At 47.2% G+C, this 26,016-nt stretch overlaps 1 protein-coding gene across 1 annotated transcript in view; it reads left to right on the forward strand.

Moving 5' to 3' along the window:
* The window catches only part of C11H17orf50 (chromosome 11 C17orf50 homolog), a 93,810-nt gene extending 76,635 nt beyond the window's left edge, over positions 1 to 17,175 (forward strand). Inside the window, exon 3 of the mRNA XM_078668119.1 lies at positions 15,503 to 17,175. Within this exon, the coding sequence (XP_078524245.1) occupies positions 15,503 to 15,821 (319 nt within the window). The 3' untranslated portion in view covers positions 15,822 to 17,175. The remainder of the gene's footprint in view (positions 1 to 15,502) is intronic.
* The last annotated feature ends 8,841 nt before the right edge of the window (positions 17,176 to 26,016 follow it).

The raw sequence follows: 26,016 nt of genomic DNA on the forward strand, positions 1-26,016 counted from the left end.
TGGAAGACTGTCTACAGGAGGTGGTAGCCCCACAGGGCTTATCCATATTCTATGCTTTGGAGCGGGCTCATCGGGTACTGGTGCAGTTGCCTTGCTCTGGGGCCTCACCTTGCCCACTGGTTCCTAGCCTCCTGCACTTTCATGGCAGGGATCATCTGTTGCAGCAGGCCCGGGCTTATGGTCCATTTGCAGTGGCAATGCCAATATGTCTTTATATCCCAACTTTATCCTCCAAGTTCAGACCCAGGGGTCATTGTTCTTGCAGTGAAGAAGAAGCTGCACAAACTGGGTTTACTCTGCTCCTTTCTCTTCCTGCCCAGTTGAGAGTCCAAATGGAGGGTCAGGTGCACTTCTTCACGGACCAGGTTGCAACATGGGACAAGTTTAAGTTGTATGACAAGGTCACTGTACAATCAGAACTGCAGGAACAACAGATGCTACCGCGTCCACCGCAAAAAAGATCTTGGTGTAGGGGGCATATATGCCAACTAAGTCCCAGGTGGCACTGGGACACATGAGGGTGGTGGAGATCTCTGCCTCCCTCAGAACTGGTGATGGCTTTCTGCAGTGAACAACTCTGGCCCATTGCACCTCTTCTTCTGACTCTTAGGACTCTGTTGTGCCAGGTCTGGAGAACATATTTCAAGGGGTTACCCTGGCATGGCTGATGACCTTGTGTGATGAGTGACTGGATATGGATATCACTGTAGTCTTGATTGTGCGGTAATCCCGTTTCCTTTGTGTGGGCTGGGGGAGCTAATCGGGGGCTTGCCCAGTGTGTCCCACTGTGTTGGACTGCTTTACTGTTTGCCCTTTCTCCTCCTCTGGCTGGCGGTTCCGGTCCCCCGATCATGTCTTCCCATTATAGAACTAATATGGCCCCCTTTGGACTCTAGTTGGCTCCTTGGTGGGCCCTGTTGTTTTGTTGTTTGGACAGGATGTTTTTATGTCACAGTCTTTGGGGGTGTTGGGGATGTGTTTAGTTCTGTTTTCTGTATTGTTTTCTTTCAGTTGGGGTGTATGAATGCAGATGTTCCAAGTTGTGAGTGATAAGGGTGGACTAGATCGACTGGAGGGGGCTGAGGCAGGTGTGGACTGGTGGGTCCTTACTTGGACTGGTTTCAGTGGCAGCCTAGATTAGATTGATCACGTGGAACATCTGAAGCCTCTCCACCCCCTCTAAACATTATAATGTATTGACTTATTTGAAGCGCAAGGGGGTGCACATTGTGTTCTTGCAGGAAACTCCTCTTACAGACCCTCAGGGTACCCACAGAGGAGGGTACTGTTATATGCTGCTACTTACTCTGCATTTTCATAGGGCACCCTCATTTGGATTAGGCCCAAGTTGCCCTTTCATTTGCATAGGTCATGAATTGACCCAGATGGTTGTTAAGTATTGGTACTTGGTCGCTTGGACGGTAGTGATGTTACCCTACTGAATGTATACGCACCAAATGTGGACAGGTCTGCATTTCTGATCAGCTTGGTCCCTCTACTCCCGTTAAGGATTGCATTTTTTAGGCTAGTTGGGGGGAGGGGGTCTTTAATTGTGCAGTGGGCCTAGGCTTGGATAGATCCCACCCGTCCTTAAGTACCGCACCTGTGTGTAGGTTAGCAGATGGTACCCGTGCTTGCGCTGCACAGTTGGGTCAGGTTGATTGCTGGAGAGTTCGAAACCCGGTGGACCGGGTGTTCCTATTGCTCTGGATTGCATAGCTTGGAGGTCCAGCTCAAGAGAATTTATAGCTGCAAGATAATGTATAGTAAGGTGCTTGGTGCAGAGTACTTGGCAAAAATATAATCTGATAATTTTCCTGTGTTGTGTTCCTTCCAGTGGTCCACATGTACGCTGAACCTCCCTTTTTAGCACTTGGACCCCATGACGCTTGAGGACCAGGCTTTCAGGTTTCGTTGGGTGAACATGTTAAGCAATATTGGCTTGATCACACAGGCTCAGCCTTGTCAGTGGAGATCATGAAAGTGGTAATTCAGGGTTATTGCATTTCTAACAAAGTAAGAGTGCACGCCCAGTTGAATTCTGATATTCAGAGGCAAGACGCAGTGCTTGATGGCATTCCCCGCAAGCTGAAGAGTAACCCCGGAAAGCAACCTGGATGAGAGCGAGAAACTGTTCGAACTGGTTGAACATTTGCAGCAATTTGAATATAGAGCCTATGTGGCCAGGCTTCATGCCGAGAGGGACAAATCGGGCAGAATGCTTTTGTGGCTCTTACGGAATGAGGATTGGGGGCTACCATTCTCCCGGTGTAGGACGCTTCTAGACATAATGTCTGTCTTTTTGTTTTTTTGCAGAGTTTTATATAGCGCACACTTGACACAAATCTGGTATCAGAGCGCTTTACATAGCACCAGTTACGTTACATGAGGGCACACATTCATTTTTGTTAGGCACAGGGAGATTAAGTGATTTGCCCAGAATCACAGGAAGTTCAGCACCATTGCCGAGACTCAAACCCAGTTCCCCAGATTCGAGGTTGACCTCCCTAGCCGTTAGGCCAACTCCTCTCCCCTGTCCTCAGGAGGAGATTAATACATAATTCCTCCATCAATATTGGGATTTGTATTGTGTGAGGACTGGGGGCAGTGAGGTGCATATGTTAAACTACATCCCAGATTCCTCCCCAGTAACTTGATGGGCCGTCCAACACGTCCCCGCAGGGGACACACATAAGAGGGCGGCCCCCATAGTGTCACAAGATGGCACACGGGGGCAGCCCCGCTCTTTTAGTCTCGGGGGTCCCGAGCGTCACATCCGGCCTGTTGGGGGGCGGGGAAGAGTATATATTCCTCCCCCGCCCACCTAGCGGCCTCTTTGGCCGCCGTCCCCTCACCCTGACGTCGTTTGCTGCTGTTTCTGCATCGAGGTCGCCTGACCACGAGGTTAGTCAGTGCGGGCCTTGTTTTCCTCCTCCCCGACCTATTAGGGGTCCCTCCTCTCGGGCATTGCCCGCGGGGGCTCCTTCCCAGCTCCTGCACCGGCCTTGCGCTTTTCCAAGTAGTGAAGGCCGTGGGTGCTCGGAGGTAGGGGAGCGGGTCGGGGAGTGAAGGGTGGGGCCCGCGGGCAGCAGCTGCCTCGTCTAGTGGCAAGGTCGCAGCCTCAGTTGCAGGGTAGGGCCCGTATCATACTTATCATCATCTCCCAGGCGACCTTGCCGGGGCTCCTTCTGGGGGACTAGGCCCCCTCACCACTCGGCATCTACAGGCCCAGGAACCCATATGGGGGTACAAGCGGCCGTGTGGGACATTTTCACCCCCCTCTGTCACATGGTGTTCGTAACAGCATCTGACCCCCCCTTCCCCACCCCGTGTCTTAGTATAAAGGGCCAGGTGGCCTGGCCACGGCTGTGGTCCGCCTGGGGGGGTGTCCAGTCAGCGCTCCATGCACCCTTCCTCCGGCATAGAGGCGCTCTCTCCTTTGTGTGCGAGGGGGGAAAGGGCATCCGGGGGGCCCTGCCCCGTGTATTAGGGGACTAGGTGGACCGCTGTCCTTTACCAGCAGCTTGGCTGTGGAGGGTAGTGTCACTTACCCCGCCTTTCTCCCGTCCCACTGCGAGGGAGACGGATCCAGCTACACACCTCCAGCGGGTGAGCCCCATCCTTAGCGTTGTCTCGGTGGGGGCGTATTTTGCAATGGTGTCAATGTGCGGCCCCCGCTCTGCGAGCCTGCAGCTGCGATTGGGGGGGGGCTCCTCCTCCTGTGGCTGTCGATGGTACCGGGCACTAAAGCGCACGGCATGTGCGATTCTCCCCCCTCCCCCTTATACCTAGCGGCAATGCCCGGCCATCACCGGGGCAGCGGCCGCCATGGGACGGCAGGGGCGGGGAGGACGGCCTTGTAGGGGGCACCGGGCAGCGACGCCTACAGCCGGCGCAAGTCCTGAAATAGGAGAGAGGCCATGGAGGGCAATTTGGGGCTGAGCCCGCCGGGTTTCTGCTCGCCTTTCAACACTAAGGTGTTGGTCCCGGCTTCCCCCACGGCGCCGCGCCCTGCGTGGGCAACGGTGTAGGGAATTCAGCGGGGTCACCGCAGTCTGTGCTCTGGCGGTGTTGGTCCAGGTTGGGGCGGGGAAGATAGTGTCGGGGGCAGCTTCAGAGTTGCTAAGCCGTCTGATCTGGAGCGATCCGTGCTCCCGTTATCTATCTTTGCCATCCGAACCAAAGTGTGTCCTGATAGGCGAAACTGCTCGCGGTGTAGCACTGGAGCAGGGTGAACCCTGGTGTCAGATGGAGGCGTTGGGTGTATGCACTTGGTATGCATTTCGTTGTCTATCCAACCCGCCTCCTGGAACGGCTTGCGCCTGCCCACGCAACATGATGGCAGTGTAGTTATCGGACTAGCCCTTCAGGGTAGCGTTATTTTTGCGATGGAAACGCCGTGCTGTGCCCACTGTCACGTCTTCAGACAGGTAGATGCACTCACCGCGGGGTGTACTCGGTGTGTTATGCACGTCTAATCTTCTTTTGCAGAAGGATCTCTCTTGTGTAATGTTTCTCATGATGTTTCTTTTCTGTTCCTATTGTGAAGTGCTCTGACGCCTTCGGGTAAAGTCCTCGCTATATAAATATGCATAAATAAATAAATAAACTAAAATTGGGGGCTGCCTTCTTCTAGCAGGCTTTGTCTGGCGACGGGGGACTGGGATAGGAAAGGAAGCACCTCCTAGGAGGGATTCATGCCTTTTGCGTTCCCTGTCACCAGGCTTGGCCTACTAGTCGCCGTCAACATACGTTACTGCCTCAGTTGCTATTTTCTCCTTATCATCTACAACACAGTCGAAGCTAACAACCCGACCTTCGGGATGGACCCTAGCGCCTCCTCTCCGGAACTAAGTATAGTTGTAAATTTAGCGCCCAATTTTAGATCGCCCGTTTGTGTCCAGGGCGTGCTCCAGGCACTGTATTTGTTTTATTATTTTCCGGGCACCCGGTTCGCATCATTGACGTGGTGGCCCGTGGAGCGTTTTTTATCAATTTTTTCCTTCTGGTAACTTTTCAGCTTTTGCCGGCTGGTGGCACTACCTGTAGCAAGCTTGATAGGTGCTCAGTAGAACTAGGTTCCCAGGGTTGCGGCTGTGGGCCTCCATTGTCGGTCTTTTGGGCTCCCTAATTTTATTAGGATGCCCCCCCCCCGTGGCACTGGCGCGTCCTAGCGTCTTACTAGTCTAGGAGGTGCCGGGATTTAAGGACGTTTGGTCACTCTGGCGCCAGGGGGGGGAGCGGAGGGCACACGCTCGAGTTGGTTCAGCGGGGACTAGGCCAGTCTCAGCGGGGTTCCCAGTCGGGCTTTGCTTTCGTCTGTGAATTACGCATGTATGCCATTTCTAGGAATTTTTACGCCGGCACTGTTCTCTCCATCGGAGGGGCAACTTTGTTTGATGAACGTGGCAGAGCATATTTCGGAAATAATGGGGTAAATTGAGTCAGAAGAGCTAACTCTGGGTAATGCTTAATCTCATAGCGGAGTGCAGCGGCATTCATGTATTAGGCCCGGGGGTGGCCCGCAACCACCATGTGCTCTACCCCTCTTTTTGCCACGGCATGCTGTGTCCGGGAGGAGAGTAACACGTGCTCACTGAGTTTTCCACTCGCCGCAGCTTTTAAGTGTGCTGTACTTTTGGACTTGGCAGCGTTGTTGTTCTTTGTTATCCAGCGCGTGGGGGGTAAGGCGGATGCTTTTCCTCCGTTATGGGAGTCTCGGCGAGGGACGCGCAGGCTGGGCTATGCCGCTGCCGCGTTGTATTTTGCCCGTGTTCACGGTGCAAACATCTCACTTCTTTTGCCGGCCGCACGTGGCAGAGCGTTTGAGACTCGCCTGTAGTCCCTGCTGTGCACGGTTTACGGCTTTTTGCGGGGGAACAGATTCGAGGCTATTCTCGCCTCACAGTATGCTGCAGTTTTCTTCCCGCACCCAGGCTTTTGCACGCCTGTCTTAGTGCGGACTTTACCAGAAGGTGTCAGGCGCTCTACTTTGAGGACAGAACGGGTACTGGGAGCACTTTACGTGAGCGCCCCTCATCTTCGTACACTAGTCACTTATAGCGATGGGAGTGCTAGTTACATAGGCGTACATTGCACAAGTAGAGGCAGGGGCTGCATCTCATGACATATGTCTATCCCTAGAACAATTGTACGTAAGAAATGGTTACTCTGGTGCAAGTACAACAAGCAAGCACGATTTTGATCTAGCGAACGGGGTGTTAGCCTGGGGACTGTCAGCGAAAGGACTTACGCCACGTAGGACATGGCGACTTTTTGCAAGTACCGGAAGGATACGATTTGTAAGAGGGAGCAAGCAGTGTGTTTCATGAGAAATTTTCACAGGTGTAGGTTACTTAAGAGTACCAAACACAGGTAGAAGGCTTTTCTGCACGTTTTGGGGTCTCTTATACCTCTAGAACTCACGGGTAAGACATTTCCTCAGTCTAGGAGAATGTACATATGTATTTAAAGGCCTTCCTTTGAGTAATAGAGGGCATCTATTGATTTGGTTGAGGTCTAGGAAGGCCTGGGAGGAAGTGTTCTGGGTAGTCGGGTAAGGGGACGTGCTACGATGCGTCTTTACACACACTAAGCGCATTGGTCAGTTACTACTTTACATTTTATTATTTGTTTTAGTGGCTAGACTCTACCCCACTCCACTGCCTCTGGCGCTGGAGCCGCACATACGTTTGCCCGACCCCACCCCCACTGAGAAGGTAATAGGGTCATATTAGTTCTCATATCTGACGAACAGGCATGCCCCTGGTAACGTGGGTGGGCATTGACTGCCCCTGTCTCAGGTTAGAATATTTCCTGGGTATGAGAGGGCAGGGCTCCCTTTTATTGTTCTGTGTCCATATGCGGGCTCCGAGCTGGAGAACCGCCCCACTCGCATCGGGGGCTACCTGAACCACCTACAGGTAGAAGGGTCTCTGGTAGTCAACCAGTGAGTCTGAGCAGAGCAGTTAGCTCCTGTGGAATAATTGGTTGTTCGCCGGTCACAACTGATGAGTTTGGGCAATTGGTTGATTTTTTTGTCTATGATTGCTCGGGGCTCTCGGTAAGCAGTGACAGCATGTGGCCAGTGCTTGCATCCCCTGTGACTAAGCTTAGCAGGTGAGCTATGGTCCTAGTAACATGACACTTCCCTGCACTACTGCCGCTGGCGCTGTAGATTCACATTGGCTTGCCCCGCCCAACTCCTAAGACATGTAATTGGAATCTATCAGTTCTCGCAACTGACTGACAGGCTTGGCCTGGTAGGAAGGGGGCTGTTGCCCCAGTCTCATTGTACGATTTCTTATGGTTACATGAAGGGGGCGGGGCTTCTAATCGTTGTTTTATGTCTCATCTGCAGGAACCGACCTCTATCCTGGGGGCCGCCCAAACTGTCTACAGGTAGAAGGGTCCTAGCTCACTGCGGTCAGTGAGCTAGGGTATGGGACACCCAGGTTCTCCCCAGGAGTCATTACGACCCGATATGTATTATGCCCGTTTGACAGACCAGCCCTTTCATGATCTCTTTGGGAAGAGTTACTGACAGTGCCCGGGCATTCTCTTGCTATTTTAGATTGTGTTTCCATACATTATTCGGGGATGGTTACGGGTGTGTAATACGTTTACGCAGCAGCTTACTAATTGTAATGGAAATATTGGGTGACACTTCCAACTTGCTTTTGGAGGTTTAGTTTTGATCTATTAGAAACTGTCTAATATTGTTAAAGAGTAAAACTCATTGCCCTGGTGGCGCAGCTTGCAGGGAGACATACTATGCTCGGTCTCCTTTACGCTGTGGGGCGGCAGTGCGACCTTGGTGTTGGGTCTCGCTCTCGCAGGTTGATTAGAATATAAGGAGACTTGGACGTGGTCGGCGTCACTCGGATAATAGATTGGGTCGGCATGCTCAGGTTGAGGCGATGACTGCGCACGCCGTTTTCCCCTGCTGCTCTAGGTGAATCTTCACGCAAGGCATAGTGGCTTTTGCCCTTCTCCTGCACTACGGTGCCAGGCATTGCAGACCGACTGTAGTTGCGTTTCGCTGCTCCTTCCGAGCTACGCAGCCTTATATCACACCGGGCACTCGGACTCCCAAAGTAGCGTATCTATGTTAGTGTTTCACACAGGCACACTTTAGCTCGGGTTTACCTGTCTATAGCCGCCTCTTCTTTGGCCTTATAGAGTCGCTTTTTGGGTAATTGGGTGTCTTTACTGATTTGGGTCTCTCTGCTTCTTCGTTCTATTGCTGGCAAGAAAGTGTTATTTCAGGTCCTTTTATGTCACCCATAGTGCACTGTATTTATGGACATGTCACACATAGCAGTTGACACCTTGGCAGCCATGGAGGCCTATTTGCACAGAGTTTTGGGCCTGCGTTAGCTCTCTTTACCTCCTGGCCGATCCCACCTTTTCCTCCCTGCTCTGGCTACGTTGTGTTTCAGGCTGATACTTTATAGCCCCACTTGTTTTACATGGGTCACATGTTGGTACTTTGTGGCCATGTAGACACTTGCGTTAGCGGTTTTTTGTGATAGGACGCTGGGAGGGCCTGTGGCATGTCCACGGGTAGGCGGTTACATGACAGTATTTCATTTAGTTATTGTTAGGCACCGCAGTGGGGCCTTTTCTTTTGTAGTTTCGCAGGCCAGGAAGTAACCGTGAGCAAGTAGTAGTACCCCTAGATGCACTACATGTTTATACAGTTGGGTAGGCTGCTTCTTAAGCGTCTCTGGGTCCAACGGAGGACAGGCAAAGGGGGACATTTTAGTCGTTTGACAAATATTAGGAGATACCTTGCACAGTGTTGAAGGGAGGTGGCCTAGGCAAATATATTACGGCCAGTTTCGCATGATGGTGAAACTTGTGATCTCAAAGTGAGTTGTCCAACCTATGGTATTGGGCAACAGGCATCTTATGAAGCACTTCATATTTTGGTGTATCTCGAATTTTGTCATGCTTGTAGGGCCCAGAAGGGGCAGGTATAGTTATCAGTGCTTTCACCAACTGCAGTGAACATACCTTGCCACCCGTTGTGCACTGTCCTTTGGATACCGTCTCACTTAGCATTCTTACCCGTGTAGTCCGGATAAGGGTGGCCAATTCGTGGGCGGCTATGCTTTATATGTCCAAGTGTGGCTTCTGTAGCTTGCACAACAGAACAGTTTTGACTACGTCACTGTTGGGAGGATGGAAGGGCAGGCATGCACCACGGGATGGTCCTGCTAGATCTGCCAAGACCGTATCTAGTCCTTCCTTATAGACAGGTGTCGGCTCACGCGTACAACGGCCTTGTTCAGTTGGGGTGCATTATGCTTTAGAAAGCATGGGGGGAGAGCTTATTTGGCACTCCTTACTGGAAGGATGCTTGAGGGGCATCTCTCTGCTCTCCTCCTGGCATGTTATTGGTCCTTGACCCCCCGGCGGATTGCTGCTAGTTCCGTCCACAAGGCTAGATGGACACTAAGGGGGGGGAGACTGGCCTCCAGCAGAACATCAGCAGGGGGGTTTTCTGGCCAGTTTTCCCTCGCCATGCGGTGCGGGGGTAGCGGACTCTAGGTGCCTCTGTAGATCAGGCAAGGGTATCCTGGACTGAGGTGCGTGTAACATTTTACACTTTCTCAGACAGGCTCCAGCGGAATTTTCACCCACCTAGGGGGAACCTTGTGACACACTGTCTTTATTAGACTCCACCCCGGTCTATAGATGAGGGTATTATGTGGTTAGCAGGGTCCAGGTTTCTGGGACCAGGTGCTTGCCTGCATGCAGCATAAGTTACCCGTGGCTAAGCCTTGCAGTGTATCTTATTGGACCCTACACTCGCAACCCCTCCCCCCCTTATTCTGGCCGTGTCACCTTGTGTGTGCACCCAGTTCCTTTTCAAGGGATTGCGCTGGTCACTGCAGTTTTCTATGGCTCCGGAGAGTACGACCACAATGAACTTACTGTGTGTTTTGCTACCAGTGGAGGACAGGTTACTTTCTGTGGTCAGACATGTCTCCATATCTGTAGACAAGGCGATAGTCAGGGGAGGCTCTGGAGCCAACACGCAGGAGGTCCTGTGCTGTGTTAATTAAGGGGCAGAGGAGACAGGGCGTCTTTGACTTAGGAGACCTTTCGCCAGGCGCAAGGGGCTTTGGGAAGATATTTTGTCACTCCTGCCCGATTTTCATTGGAACTATTCTGGCTGGTATGGGACAGGCCCCTGTATTAATCACTAGAAATTGAGGAAGCATGCCGGCCTTGGTGGGGGGCCCTGGCTGCGACGGTCGCCACACCCAGGGCTGTGGCGGAGTTACAGGGCGATCCAGAGGCGGAAAGGTACCCGGGAGTACCCTCTTCAGGAGCACAAAGGATGCTGAGGCCTAATATCCCCAGGTAGTCTGTGTGGTGGACCCTGGGGGTGCGACGGCGCCCCGCTATCCTACGGGCGGTTGGAAACCTGTACAACCGGGGGTTGCTTGAACGCTCCGCCCCTCGTAGGGGGGGGCGTGAGCAAGAGGGTGGACCAATGGTTCACCGGATAATGGGAGGGGCTATCTCCTCCCATAACCGCTAAGCAACGTTTGGCTAAGGTCACATTGCAAACTGGCCCATCAGGTGGTAGGTCGCGAGGGGCGGCTTGCCTTTGGATCGTCTGTAAGATAACCCACCTTGTTGGCATGTGTATATGCTAATAAACCTGCAGCTACTTTTTCCCAACAATAAGTTGTCTTGTCTGTTTATTTCTGCGACATGCATGTTGCTGGGAGCGGGCTAGTGAGTGGGCCGATATTGACACTATAGATTCTGCAATAGTAGGTCAATTGGGTGCAGGTATTACTGAACAGGAAGTGCAGGGTGCGAATAAGGATAAGGTGAAGGGGAATGTCCCTGGGTTAGATGGTCTGCCCATAGAATTCAGTGCTTTGGAAGCCGTGGGCCTTGTCGCTAGGTCGTGGCCCTCTTTAATGATTCCTTGAGGCAAGGAGTACTTTCTCCCTCCCTACATTAGGCAACTAATGTGTCCCTACCTAAGAAGGATAAGGACCCACTTCTCCTCAGTTTGGATCATTCCTCTCTCAATTTTCAACACTAACGACAAGATTCTGAGCAAAGTCCTGGCGACCAGACTACTTCTCCACATGTAATCCTTGTTCCACCCCGACCAAACCAGTTTTATTCCCACGCAAAGCACCATGCCCAACATTTGTCTGTTGCTTTTGACTTTGCACCAGCCAGAGCGGCTACCGTTGAATGCGTTGGTCATCTCTGTGGATATCCAGAAGGCATTTGACTCACTCTGCTGGGAGTTTTTATATGCCATTTTGTTTGGCATGGGTTTTGGGTGCCCTTCCTCAAATGTACAAATTGTCTATACACTAGTCTGTTGGCTAGGGTTTATACTGGCTCCGTCATCTTGGAGTTGTGTGCGCTATGTGGGCCACCCGACAGGGGTGTCCTTTGTCTCTGCTGTTATTTGCCCTGGCAATAAAGCCATTTGCCTGGATGGTCCATCGGGGATGCACTACTGAGGTTTGCAACTTTCTTCTGATTGTCTCTATCTCTCCTTCCATACGGATTACATGCTTCTGTACATGAGAGGGAAGACTCCGATCTTGAAAAAGCTGTGGCTGCTTTGACAGAGTTCAGCCCTCACTCTGGTCTTATTGAAAATTGGGACAGGTCTTGTGTCTTTCCCCAACAAGAGGTGAAGGTCTATCCCGACGGTCCAAACAAAACTGCAGTGGGAATTGAGCACTACTCGGTAGTTGGGGGGTAGGCATTTACTGTACTGTGGATCTGCTGTATGAGGGCAATATCTGATATGCAATTGTTGCCCTAAGACGTTTGGTGGCGTCTGGACCCTCCCAGTGGAAATACCATGGAAGTCCTTTTGGGAACTGGATGGTATCCTACTGATGCAGTATTGGGGCACTTTGCTATGTTGCATAGCATTCAGAAGCTTCGCTTGCCAGTGGCAGAGAGTGGCCTGGCTGCACCTGATTTCGAACTTTACTATTTGGTGGCATAGCTGCAGTAGTTGGCTTGCTGGAGATCTGCGCTGTGGGGCCTCTCTAGCATTGCTCAGCCTCTAAAAACATGCTGATTAACATTTTGATGAAGCCTGTGCCTGATTCCCTGGTGCAAAACATGAATGCATTGATTAGGATGGCATGCTTCGTCCAGGCTAGGGCATTGCAAAGGACGCACACTAAATTATCATATACTTGCAAGCTCTTGTTGTTGGCTGCCCAGCGTTGGGAGCGATCAGGGGATGGCCTGGGCTCCACAGATGGATGACGGCAGGGATTACTATACTGGGTGATTTACTTTTGAGAGCAAGGTTTCTCTTCTTGGAGCTCCAGGAGATTCATGACCTCCCAATGGGAATCTTTTTTCTCCACAGTGAAATGGTGGGGCCATGGAGCTGCAGAACCGTCAGAGCATGAATGCTTGTGTCACATCTTTCTCTTCACAGGCCAGATGAGGGCGGTCACGTTGCTATACAGGACTCTGCTGAAGGGGCTGCAGTTGGATCTCCATTGGCGGTGGGAGGAGGACTTTGGGATGCCTTGGTCTGATTCGCCTTGGAAGAGGGCACTGGAGCTCACCCCCAGGTTGTCTAGCAATGCTTGCTTCAAGCTTATTCAGTTCTACTACCTGCACCGGGATTACCTCACCACACAGTGAATACTTACCATGTTCCCTGGCTCAGCATTGTGCTGTCCTAGATGCGGTGCGGAGTACAGGAAGTACAGATTCTGCCAGCTTGGGATGTTGTATTGTTGGCTTGTTCTAGGTTGGACCCAGGTGTGCAAATTTATGAGGATGGGTCCCTCTTGGGGGTTTCCTCCCCGGCTACTGTGATACAGGAATTGGTCCTGCCCCAAGGGGAACCTCCATGACTGGTTTTGAGTGCGTGAAGTTGATGGGCCCTAGCTCTCGGATGGGTTTTCAGATGCGGGAAGGGGGAATGTGGCCCGGGTTGTTGGTCTGGAATGATGATCTTACTCACGTATTACAATAATAAATGGGTGTTGTCTACTGATTCGCCCCCCCACTCCCTTTCTTTCATATCTTTGTTTTATTGATTTGTTAGACGCTATATTTCTCGTGCCCCTTACTGTAATGTGTACTACCATTGCTTGACATTCTGCTTGCCCGCAGCGCTCCACTGTGATCTATTTTGTTTGAATAAAATGCTAATACAAATATTTACCAAAAAAAAGGATGTAAATGTCACTTTGCCATAAAAGTTGGTGACCACCCTTCCGGCAGATTTGGACTTAAGCACTTAGACAAATCTCATATGTTATTCCAATCCCCTTTTTCTCTGTTTGTTGCTTTGAATCCCTTATCACCCGCTTGTCACTTTGAACCAGGGCACCGATCTGCACTAAATTTGACATGCTTCTAGATGTCTAACTGAATATTATTTCCAACGTGTTTGATGGGGATTGGTTAAGGGGGCAACGTTATTAAGGGTCAAACAATGGGATTTCCTATAGAGTGACATTTCAATCTTCACTAGAGGCACAACTGCATCTCTGTAATATGTATTTCCTCATATCTGTTTGAGCTCATCTATTACATTGAGCCTATGCTTCTGGATGCCAGTTACTTGGTGGTTTGTAAACTAACACATGATTTATATGTCAGGGTTTCTTTGAATCGTATGCAATTCCCACTATAACAACTGTGACCCGGGATATATGAGTTGCAGGGTGCGGGCGTGATCTATTATTGATAGAGGCAGACTGTAACTACTAGGAGGTGTCTAATTTTCATCCTGGCTGCCATTGGTTGTCTTGATGTTACATGTGTATGGTGATTGTTTTCAGAAAGATCTATAGGACCCACATACTGTGCACATACATAAGGATGTCAAAGATACCTGCATAACAAGACTGTACATCTTCAGCCGAACTGGGATTTTGACTCTGCCAGCTCTAGTGAAGTACAGGTCACCAGTATAAACACTCTGTAACTTACTGTTTTGGACCAACATTTGGAAATGGTCTTTGCAATACAATATTAATCTAGATTGAAAATGATCACCCACTTTGTCTAAGATTATAAATCCAACTTGTTGTAAAAGATTGCCCATCATCTCTGTTGAGCCAAATGGAAAAGTTAATGGAACAGACTGAATTTGTACAGTTCCGTCTGACAAAACCAGCCAAAATCCTGCCATTGCATGAGATCATGGGAGTAGAGCTACACTGTAGGAATAATTTAGAGTTGGGTGATAATTGGGCATCTGCTTGAAAACAGTGAATGTCCAATCCCCTAAAGTCTTGGTTCACCTGCCTCACGTGAAGCTATGGGACCTCCTTTGCTTCTAATGATGGATCAGCAGCTCCTCCTTTTGAAACGCCCTCAAATCATGGCCGCTCTTGCATTCCTTGGCTAACATGCATCAGAATGCCGGCCCTTATTAGGGTGGGACTTCTGACCGCGTCGGCCTTTTTTTTTTTTTTTCCTGCCCAGTACTGCCATGCACATCATGGGGTCCCAGGCAGGTAAAATGATCAATGATCCCATGCACTAGGAGTGAACTTCCAGGTTGTAAGTCAGGTGTTTTTTTTTTAATCAAATGAGGGTGGATCATGAAAAATAGAAATAAAAACTGCCGATTCATCCATCACAAGTCCAGTATCCCTTAAAATGATTCTGCCAAATTAGCAAAAACACCTTTGGTGACAACTCCCTGCCAAATCACTTTCCTTAAAATTTCTTTGACCTTTGCCCTTTGCCCTAAGGAGTCTTGGTCCTTCAACGAAACATCCTGTCCTGATAATTGTCTCATAGATTCATCTTGGTCAAGACCGAAACGGCAATGCTCTCTAACCCATTTCCTTTTAGTCTCTGTTAAGATTCAAATCTGGGAGATTTTTGTTCCTATGCCTAGGATATTCTTCAAATTATATAGTCTTAGGAATGAGCTATTGTACATGGATGACCGGAATAATCTGTCTAGACTTTCTTTTCTGTTATCAATGTTGTCGAAGTATCTGCTTATGTGCGAACCTCTAATGAAACCACTTTTTATGATTGAAAAATACAAAGATATAATAGATACACCCAGTTGAACTGATTTATTTCTTAGCTTAAGAATTCAAGATTATTGGCTTTGGATTGGTTTCCGTACGTCATGACCAGACGTTTAAAAAATAATTAAAGATTCTATTAGAATATTTTTTCAAATATATCCCTTGTAGGCATCTTTACCAGAATCTTAATGAGGCACTGTGTAAGTGGTGACAGATGGATGGCTACTGGTGGTTTCTTTTCTGGTGCAGTAAAAACAGTGAGGTAAATTTGACAAAAAAGGGTATCTGTGCTTCAAAGCACTGATATCAGCAGTCCAGCATGTGCAGATTTTAAAACTGTAAGGACACAAGATCAAATCAACTATAAACCACCACTGGCAAAGCTGCCTAAGTATAGCTCAGAGTCAGCATAAAATTACAAAGGAACCCACAACTAATAATTATTTTGTCTTCTTTATCTTTTTTTGTAGCCCTCAAGCGGGGAGCCAGGTTTGCGAAGACAAGAAAAAAGTCCCAACTAAGGACTTTGTGAAGGAGGTCAAACCCGCCAGAGAAGAGGTGTGTTCTTTGAGACAACCCCATTCAAGAAAGATGTGTCCTAAATGTGAGATTGTGATCTGCCGGAAGTGTGACACCCTACATGCAAACAGCAGCTTTGTGGCCCACAGTTTGCTAGATCATTATGACCGGGGTGTGCCGGCACCGTGCAATTTGAAGGAGTCTATGCCAAGTTACTGTGACCAAGAACCGCATTTTGTTGTGAGATCCAAACTCCAGAAGAGCTTCTGAATCCCAGTCACTACTATAATGGGAAAGCGGGAAATTTACAACATTGAAGAGCACTGCGGATTTTATTTTTTGCGAATATTACATTTTTTTAAGCCAGTTTTGAAGCATTAAAGCTGCTATCCTAGTCAGTTTAAAAAAAAAAACTAAATGGCAGGTATTAAGTAAGATAGGAAAGGCAACTTATTTTTCTTTTATAAATGAATGATTAATTCCAGAGTGGGAGCTTTCCTGACCACAAGGTCATCCAATCAAATGAAATGCAAGGTTCGAAGATCGCGTGCCTCAGCCTGGACATGTGGGTGTGATATATATATGTTCTTTTCTACAGTATCACCAGAATCCAGTGTTTTAAAAAAAATAGGGTTTGATTTGGAGTTAAATTGTAATGGAAAATTCTATGGAGTCTACTGTTTTATATGTACCCACGAATCCTGCAGTAGCATTTCACCACTCTAGAGATAGTACCGTGGAGGGATTTCCACAATTGGATTCTGCTCTGGATTTAGCACTTCCCCCAGAAATCAGGGCAGTTTCCATTAGCACCCAATTCTATCTCATGCCCTTAATATTGGTTAGATCTACACTGTTTCTCCATCACAGCTAATGGACATTTCTCTGGAGCTCCAACTTCCTACCACCTCTGACATCACCGATTTTGTTTGTCTGAAAAGCTATTCCACACACTTTAAACATACCCTAGAATCCCAGTGGGAAAGATGAGTGTGATCAGCATGGCTCACTATCACTTTTATTGAGTGATCTGCCCAATCCCCACTCGTGTCTGCCTTAACTTTTGAAAGACGTTTCAGTCTCTCCTTCCTCAAGCTACCTACTACTTCTCCTTTCTTATCCTCATGCTCCTAAACGTTCAGTTTGAAGGCCCTGGTACTCCCGATTGACACAGTAGGTACATGCCCTATTGGGATTACCAGTTCTGCAGTAACTCCGCTGCTTGGGAGTTTTCAGCTAGACCCTTTAGCTGTTGGAAGCAGCAGAAATGCCCTGATTAAGTCCTGGATAGAAATTTGGAATTACCAGGGGAAAATAGGGGCATCATTCTAGATTCCCTTACTTCTGAGGGTATATACAATGCTTGCACTTCATAATACCCTGTCATTCCCCTCTGCCATGGTTACAGGGGGCCTTGGTAACAATAACTCGAAGGGGAAGGGGAAGGGGAGGAGAACAGCGGGCATGCTACATGGGCACTCATAATGTGGCCTTTAAAGTTTTACCCTAAATGATGATTTAATGAGCATCTATGTAGATTTGCGATATTGGACAATATTAACAATAATGTTGAATGCTTCAATATGTACCACATGTTTTTGAATGTAATTTATTACCAACAAATAAAAAAAGGAATTTTTTAAATAAATTGTGGCTTTGAAACTTCTTTATTGACTATAGGTGGGGCCCTTGAGTGTTGGGGTTTTACAAATTGTAATAAAAGTGCTTTAACATCGCCAAGACCATCTGCCATCCTTAGAATATTTAGGTTGTGTATAACTGGTCAACGCATAAAGGGCGTCCGACCTATGGTACTTTTGTAACGAGTAGTGTCGGTGGTCATAGCTCTGTATCCCCCCTTTAATGCCCTGTTTTAAGGAGAAATGCTACTATACACAGTAATGGAGGTCTAACTTTCTCATCTAAGCTAGGAGCAGAGACCATGTCCTCTCGACACAAAGTGATCCTCATGTGTCAGGTAACTGAATCTCACAGGATGCACATTTGCATGTGCGTGTCGTAATCTATACCTTGCACTCACATTCTTTCACATATAGTATGTACCATTTACCATTCCTCCAGCCTGTCTTGATATAATGGTACGGGATGGAGAGTAGAATTCCTGATTTTCATTGATTATTCATCGCCATTCTGCCCAGGTAATACCATCTACACCTTGGAGTAACCATTGTTCTGATTATTTTACTGGACACGAAACTGTATGTATTCTGCTAATATTACTTCTTGTTCATATGGAAAGGAAACACGTCTAAGATTCAATAGTTTTAACAGTAGTGACGATACATTTGAATTCATATATATTATTCTGATCTGTAGCTTAAAAGGGATTGTACAGAATGACAATCTAGTAAACCCAGAGGGAAAGGTCAAGCTATCTAATTTCTTTCATAAGGTTCACTTGTGCAATGTAACTCTTTGTAAATATGATGGTGCATCTGGGTTATTATACATTGGCTACAGTTTTTTCGATAAGGGTTTTTACTCAGGGATTTAGACTGGGTAGGTTTAAATTGTGAAATGATCAGATTTACGCTTGTGCTCATAAAAAAGACCAGTCACCAGCATCCTCTCCACAATAACAGTGGGTGAAACCTGAACAACAGCATCAAAATCCATTTCTCAAAAACACAAGGGGGATATGAACAAGGAAGTGGAGGAGAGAGGCGTTAGCCTTCCTGGTTGAACGCCTCTCTCCTCCATTCTGAAACGCAAGGCTGCACCATATTTACAAGAATTGAAGAGACAAGGCTCAGAGTCTCTGTGGTCCTGTACCCTCCCTATACTCCTTAGTAATGTACCCACATTCCTGCTAAGGTACAAAAGAAATTGAATCTAGAAAAGGCATCTAAAGAGGTAGCAGCTCACCAAATCTGATGTTTTAACTGTGCTCCTGTGGCTTCAGTATGGCATCATTCCCCGTACTGGCAATCACTTAATTACTTTTCAACAGACCGTACGATCTTGGTCTTATATAAATAATAGTTCTCCTGCAGCTGCCAGCAGGTTATCACATCAATGAAGATTCCCATGACGAAGAAATACAACAAGGTAACTTTTTTGTTCTCCATCATGGGATGAACAATCATAGCCGTCATATCATCATATCCCAGCCAAAGCTAGCCAAACGCACTGAACAGATCATCAACCTTATAACACATTGGCACAGTATCAATAGCTATAGATGCCTTAAAGCAGGCAATTACATGTAGATGCATATGCATTGTGGTAGCTGCCACACAGCAGGTACACAGGCGAGGTAGATAAGATGCAAAGTGTATAACCCCACTAGGAACTTGATGTTACTCGCTCAGTCCCCATGCAGCATCTTCCCTGTCCTGACATACCCAAAAATCCTGAGATTAAACTATATTCTATCACTGTGAGAATAGTAACATGACAAAGCACAAAGAAAGGAGAGAAGGATAAAACTCTGAATCTGACAAACACAAGTCCCAACATATTTTCATTCTTTTAACAAACAAAAGAACGTTGCTGTCAGGACTGAGCATGTCGCACCACAAAACCTGCGTACAATCCTAGAAAACACAAACCGCTCACACACAACAACCACCTAATTTCAAGAGGCAGTTGCACCATGAATAAGACTTAACACTGCTGCTCTAACAAGTAAGCTAGACCCAAGTTGAGCGACACTCAAGCAGCCACCACATAGCTTCCCTCGGATCTGGAAACAAAGCCATCCTTCCGTCCTAAACCACTAATCCTACCACACAGCAAGCCTTCTCAGGTTTGAGACTGCACCCAATCATACACAACATTGCCTGCCAAGTAAAACAGTAGAACATGAACACACATTGCAATACTCACCAAATCAGTCCGTCAAATCCTTAATCCAATAAATATCAACCACTAATGAAAACTCTCTACAATGGAAACAAAAACATACACACTCTTATTCCATATCCAATTCCACCACTTCAAGCCTAACACTCCAGATGCTGTCCAAAGCAAAGGGCATAAAGAAAACACAGACACTTGTATACCTACCCTCACAACAATCAAACAAAAAGCAAACAATACTGAAAACGGTACATAAAGTGACAAGACCAAGCTGAAATATATAGCGGTATAGCAACCCTGCACAGAGAACTACAAGCAATACACAATAGAACTCCAACCCAGAAAAATCAACAGGCAAGAGTACAATTGCATCTCACAAACCGTGAATGCGCAACTATTTGGACACAATACTGTTACTCACCAGTTTGCAGAGAAAACTCTTTCATGCCAACTGTTGGACTTGGTCCTCTTTGCTGGGTTAACCCCAAACTTTCTTTCTTCCTCCGCTTATTTTTCTGACCTTCTTTTTGTTGGCTTTAGGACTCTGTGCACTTTACCACTGCTAATCAGTACTAAAGTCCATATGTGGTAAAGTGTATATGCTCTCTCTCTCCTCCAAACCTCAGGCCTGCCACTGCTGGGCCTGTGTGTGCAGATACTGCCACTTTAACTTGGCATCTAAAACTGCTTGCTGCGCCTTAAACTACTCTTTTATTACACATAGGTCACCCCTAAAGTAGGCGCTAGGTAGCCCTATGAGCAGGGTGCTGTGTAAGTGAAAAGTAGGACATGTGCCTGTGTGTGTGGCATGTTCTGATGGTTACAAACGTCTATTTCGTTTTTTACTGCTGTGATTTCTACTCCTCTCATAGGCAAGCATTGGGAATTCCCCTATATCATATTAAGTGGTAATTCCTGATCAGAAGGGAGTGGTGTTGCCATATTTGGTGTGTTTAGAATAGTGGTGTTAAATCCTACTTACTGGTGTAGTTGGATTTTACATTACTATCTAGAAATGCCACTGCTAAAAAGTGTAAAGAAAATACAATATCCCAAGAGGTGAAATTCAAAAGACAATTGATCTTGTATGCATAAAGCATTACACGGAAATGAAAAAAGGAGACACTTATTCAGATAACTTCGATATAGTAATTATTCTTGTATTCTAGTATTCAAAAGAGGGTAAGGTCATATTCAAACAGTTTAAACAGCACAAAGTTGAAAGATTCATATGACAACCGAAAAAAATTTGGTGCTCAATATATACAAGTGGTCTGTGGCGAAGCAAGTGAGGAGGTGGACAGCGTGAACGGCGCAATGTGAACAAGGTGAACTAATTGTACAGTGAGTGGCTCAGTGCGTGACAAAGTTATAATGACTTTATATCACAATTCACAATTTCAATAGAGCCACGATGAAAGATGCGCCTATAGTAGCGCTGTAGAGTCGACGACGTTTCGGTCCTAGATCAATTGGGACCATCTTCAGGACATGGTTATCTCGTTTTCTGCTAAAAAGTGGGCATTTATTCTGTGCATATGACTCTTTGTACTTTGCTGCCTGACTCCAATACACATATGGGCTTGGTGACAGCTGCACTTGGGGCATACTTTCCCAGACAGCCACAACCCAGGAATGGCTGGGTGTGACAGGGGATTAAGCTGCATACTGATAGTCTTCCTGAGCTGGGAAAGGGAGAGGCGGTTCACACTTTACATTTGAATAGGTGGTGTCCTGACCTCACACAAAGGGCTGGTTTACCCCTCACTGATCGTCTGGAGCTTGGGCTGAGTTGGAAGGGATTGCTGCGCACTTCTTAGGGTTCCTTTAAAGTCACCCCTTCATCAAAGACATTTTTTAGTATAAGTACAAGGGGTCTGACCCCTTGTTTTTAGACACTATGTGGACTTGTAACCAAATGTTGCTGGCTCTACAAACTGCACATTGCCAGAGGACTGCTGTGCTGCCAGGAGGGACCACCATTGGACTACTTGCTTTGTGTGCTGGCCTGCTGGGCTGTTGGAGGGACTGCCACTCTGCAAAAGTACCTTCATGTACTGACCTGCCTGCTACTCGCTTTGTGCCCCAGTGTTCTCCAATGGCATGCTGGCTTGCCCCCTGCTCTACACAAACTCAGGGCAATAAAAGTTTGCCCCAGAGAACCTCTGCTGTGGGACTCTATTCCCTGTGAGTCCAGCAGCAGCGTGCTGTGCGAAGGTGTCGTGATGAGTGCTCGTTGTGCTCCAAGTCAGTGTGTGGTGAGTGCTGTTTATTGCTCCTTGTACTCTGAAGCAGCGCATGGAGAGCGCTGTCTATTACTCCTGGCTTTGGTGATGTCAACGCATGGCTGACCAGCATGGAGCCACACCTCAGCCCATCTCTCCGTGCTGCTCAAGACTGAGCGTGGCCTTCCAGAAGAAGAGTGAGTGCTGCCCCGGGGGTCAACATGCCCTTCCGTGGCACCCGCAATGTGTGCCAAACCGTCAGCACACTCCCCCTTCATGTTTTTCTGCTGCACAGCTAGGACGCTATAATTGAGGGACAGCCTCCTGCGTCTATCAGGTGACAGAGACAGCAAGGACTCTCCTGCTGATGACAGAGTGCCGGAATAGTCTTTTGGAGCAGGCGTGCCCCTGAGTTGACGTAGCCTTAAGGGACATCACAGCACGGAAGAGGGATGAGTGGCCTGTGGACAACCCCCCCTTCCCACAATGGTTCAGCACCTCAGGAAGAAGACCTGTGGGGTCCCCTGAGAGCATGGGATCTCATGGATGCCACATCGCTGGGGAACCTGCCCCCGCCCTTCACACTGAGGTTTCAGTGCACCAGCACGGTAGTGGGTGCTGCTACTGGCACATCCCTGTGAGCTCTTGACATACCAGTCAGGGCTACGAGTCCATTACCGGTTTGGGTGCATGCTTTGTTCCAGGCAGAGGACATGAACGGGGTCCATGCATGTCTACACCACAGCAGGATGGTGCCTCTGCATGGCACAGTAGTACCACATTACACTGAAGGAAAGGAACATTTCTGATATTCACATAACAGGGATCCCAAATTACTTTATCACATCAAGTATGCACCCAATTGCTCCTCCTCCTTATTCTTTGTTTGCAAATGCACTCATTTCAGTCAGGCCCATAGAGATTACCTTAACCCTGCTAGTAGGAGTACAGGTGTTCCTGTGCCTATTTTTGCCTACTCTCATTGATGTGCTTTTCTGTTGAATTACATGTCCTAAGTATTTACTGATTAATGTCGTTTTTGCTTTGCATTGTCCAGGATAACCAGTACTATCCGAGTAACTGCATAGAGTATACAGTAATTGTGATTCATGTAATTTTGGTCTGGTTTTATGGACAATATAGTATATATGTTTATATAATCCTGTGTGGAGTCTCTTTTGTGGTGTATTCATTGTGTTGCTGTGTGAGTCTGCTGTGCAAACGCTTTACACATTGCCTCTGATAATAAGCCTGCCTGCTCTGCGCCAGATACGAGAAGGCTAGCACAGGTTATTTTTGGTATGCAACTGACTTGCCCCGACTACAGCGATGAGTTCTGTATGGCTTAGGTGCATACCCTAGCCAACCAGAAACCCCAATTCTAACACTAACACAAACAGAAAATCAACATCATTAAACAGGGATGAACTATACATTTTTAAATACAGTAAAAGTGTGCATCATTTAATATCAAACATCCATTTTTGTGAAAGGTTCCATTGTAAGCCTTGTATCACCCTGGCTGGAAAAGGTAACTAATACAAGTAGGGGCCCCCTGGGACAGATGCAGGGCAGACCAGCAGGGGAAAAGGAACCAAAGATCAAAGGAAATGAGTCAGCCCTATATATTTTAATTAAGGCTCATATAGAGTCCAAACATTTCAATCAACACAACTTTGAGCTCACTACTGTTCAGGGCCGTATAATGTGATTCATCAGACAGAGAATAGAAAAATATATCATTTTATTTTCATTTTCAAGATATAAATGTTTTTCAAAAGGTATACAAAAACATCATCATCAAAATATATACAAACAATGGTAATTCAGTCACATAAACATAAATAAGACGCCCCACATTACCCATTCATCTTTCATTCATCATCACAGAAACATTCTTCTAAACTAACATCGCACATTCATTCAATCACATCCAGTTAGTAAAATGCAAAGACCTCAGTACACATCGTACACTAATACACTGAGGTTGTCCTGTGGTGTCCTCTCAGCGAATTGCTGGGGAAACAACATGGTATTAACAGGACAGAAGGTAACCACGCCGACGCGCGTGTCAGTGCCAGGCCCGATCTACGGCCGCACCTTCATCAGGGCATGTATACGATGGAGAACAAAGGGGCAACAAAATATCAGGACAGCGGCCACTCTGTTATAAACAGAAAACATAACTTTTAGAATCTTATATAGCTAGTGGTTTCTTGCAAAGGTATTAGGGCAGAAATACATTCTTTAAATAATTACATTCAAACAATTTCCACATTATCAGATTCGTAAGTTCAACTTCTTATAATCAGCATTTTTTAAAAAAAATATGATTCAACCAGTTTATGCAGTGAGCTCAAAGAGTGTACAATCAAGATACAAAAAGATTTTTTACAGCAACAAAAAATATACCATTGGCCCAAAAGGGCTAATGAGCACAGGAATCCCTTGCAAGAAAATACTCAGTTCATTCATTCACACATTCGTTGGGTCAAAAGGTGCATGTACAGCAGTAGGAGGGAGGGGAGAAGTAAATGTTCAAAATTACATGACTGCTGTTGTCTAATAGGTCACGGGTGCAGTGTTACTTCCTGCTAGATATATTATACGTGCTCAAAGTTTATGCTCACCACTGAAAAGCCCTCTTGATATTTACCTCAAAATACGAGTGGCACAAGAAACTATCTAAGGCACTCCTAGGAACGATGTTTGCAAGAGTCGCATTCTTCTCAATGAAGGTGCTCCATTTAGCAGGAATACTCACGATCGACCCCCAATGAGAGGAGGCTCTGCTGGGGAAAAAAACGTACATTAGTTACCGTCCTCCCAGTTAGAAGAATATCGAGGGGTCAAGGCAAGTGGGGAGAGGCAAACAATCCTTGACGTGAGACTTACTTATAAGCCAGAGCAGATAAGGGCGGAGGACAGCTTCCTGTGCATAATCTCAAGGCGCAATCTGGATTAAAGAGTCGGCCTGAAAAAAGAAGATATATCATGGGCCGGAATCGCACCAAAATTCTTGGTTCAGCTGTTTTACGCGGGGGTAACTTCAATTACTGAATACTTACCCTCCGGGAATAGTACGCAAGTGGAGAATGCTGCTCCTAGAAAATTTGCTCACGGTTTCGGAAATAGAAAACCGGCATATATGAACATCAGAGTTTCGGGCGCTTGTAGGCTCTACGGACGACAAAAGAAATAACGTGCTCACAAATAGCGGACACTGATCGAAGGATTCAAAACTACTGCTGAAGTCACCCCACTCTGTTTCAAATTCGGGCATGGCGGCAATCCCAGGGCAGTTAAAAGACCCCTAGGTTAAAAACATGGAGAGTCCATTACAGAAGCCCAACATTCAGCGGACTTAGCTCTTTTTTTGATAAGATATCCCCGGGGGCGGGGTGAGGGGGCCCAGGAGACATGGAGAGTCAATTGCAGAAGCCCAAAATTCAGCGGACTTAGCTCTTTTTTGATAAGATATCCCCGGGGGCGGGGTGAGGGGGCCTAGGGTGGCGATAGGCTTACCTCGAATGTGCAGACTCCGATCTTTCTTCAAAAAGGTCCATCTGGGTACAGAAGCCAAAGTTCAGCTATTCGCAGAACTCACGTTCAAACTCCCGCGGTTTAAAAAGGGGGAGGGGACACACCCACTCTCTCAATCAGGGCGGCACCAGATTTACTGTTGGCAGGGGAGAAAGCCTGGAACAGGCGCACCAAATCGCCCAAAAGAATCAGGAGCGGGACTCTCAATCACACAGGGTAGAACCCGATCAGGCAGAATAGCCGCCGGCAGAGAGCGGTGAACAAGCTAGATGTTTTTTTTCTTTTTTGCGAAAAGCAGGTGACGGCTCAATTTACATCAAGAGCCTCAATAATTTCTGCTAGAATTAGTCGACCCTCTATCCGAAGTCTAATTAAATAAAAAATACAAACCAGGGGATAAGTGATGGAAAAAAGGAAAAAAAAACAGGAAAAAGGGCACAAGCAGCGGGCACAGGTAGGATAACAAAAAGGATCTTAGGGGTAAAGAAATAATAATAAAAGTGGGTGGTATAAAAGGATCCAACCAACATGTATCGGCGCAAGGCGGATCATGAAGTGCCAGTATATCAGCAGGCTTGAAACATGAATATGTTACGGAGTCTTTATAAAATTGCATTCTCCCATGGCCACCAGTCGTTCAAACCTGAATTCACGGCATCCAAAAGGAAGATCCAATACACCTCCCATTTTTTTCTCAGTGAGGTTGCATCCTTGCCTGGAACATTGCGGACCTTTTCCAGGATAGACCACTTCAAATCCACCTCAGAGTGTTTGGTCATTATCCAATGTGCCACAAGTGGGGCCCCACTTTTCTGATTGCGGATATTCGATTTATGTTCGCTGATTCGGATTCGGCACTCACGCCCCGTTTCACC

The sequence above is a fragment of the Lissotriton helveticus genome, chromosome 11, assembly GCF_964261635.1.
Source record: "Lissotriton helveticus chromosome 11, aLisHel1.1, whole genome shotgun sequence".
Classification (NCBI taxonomy): Eukaryota; Metazoa; Chordata; class Amphibia; order Caudata; family Salamandridae; genus Lissotriton; species Lissotriton helveticus.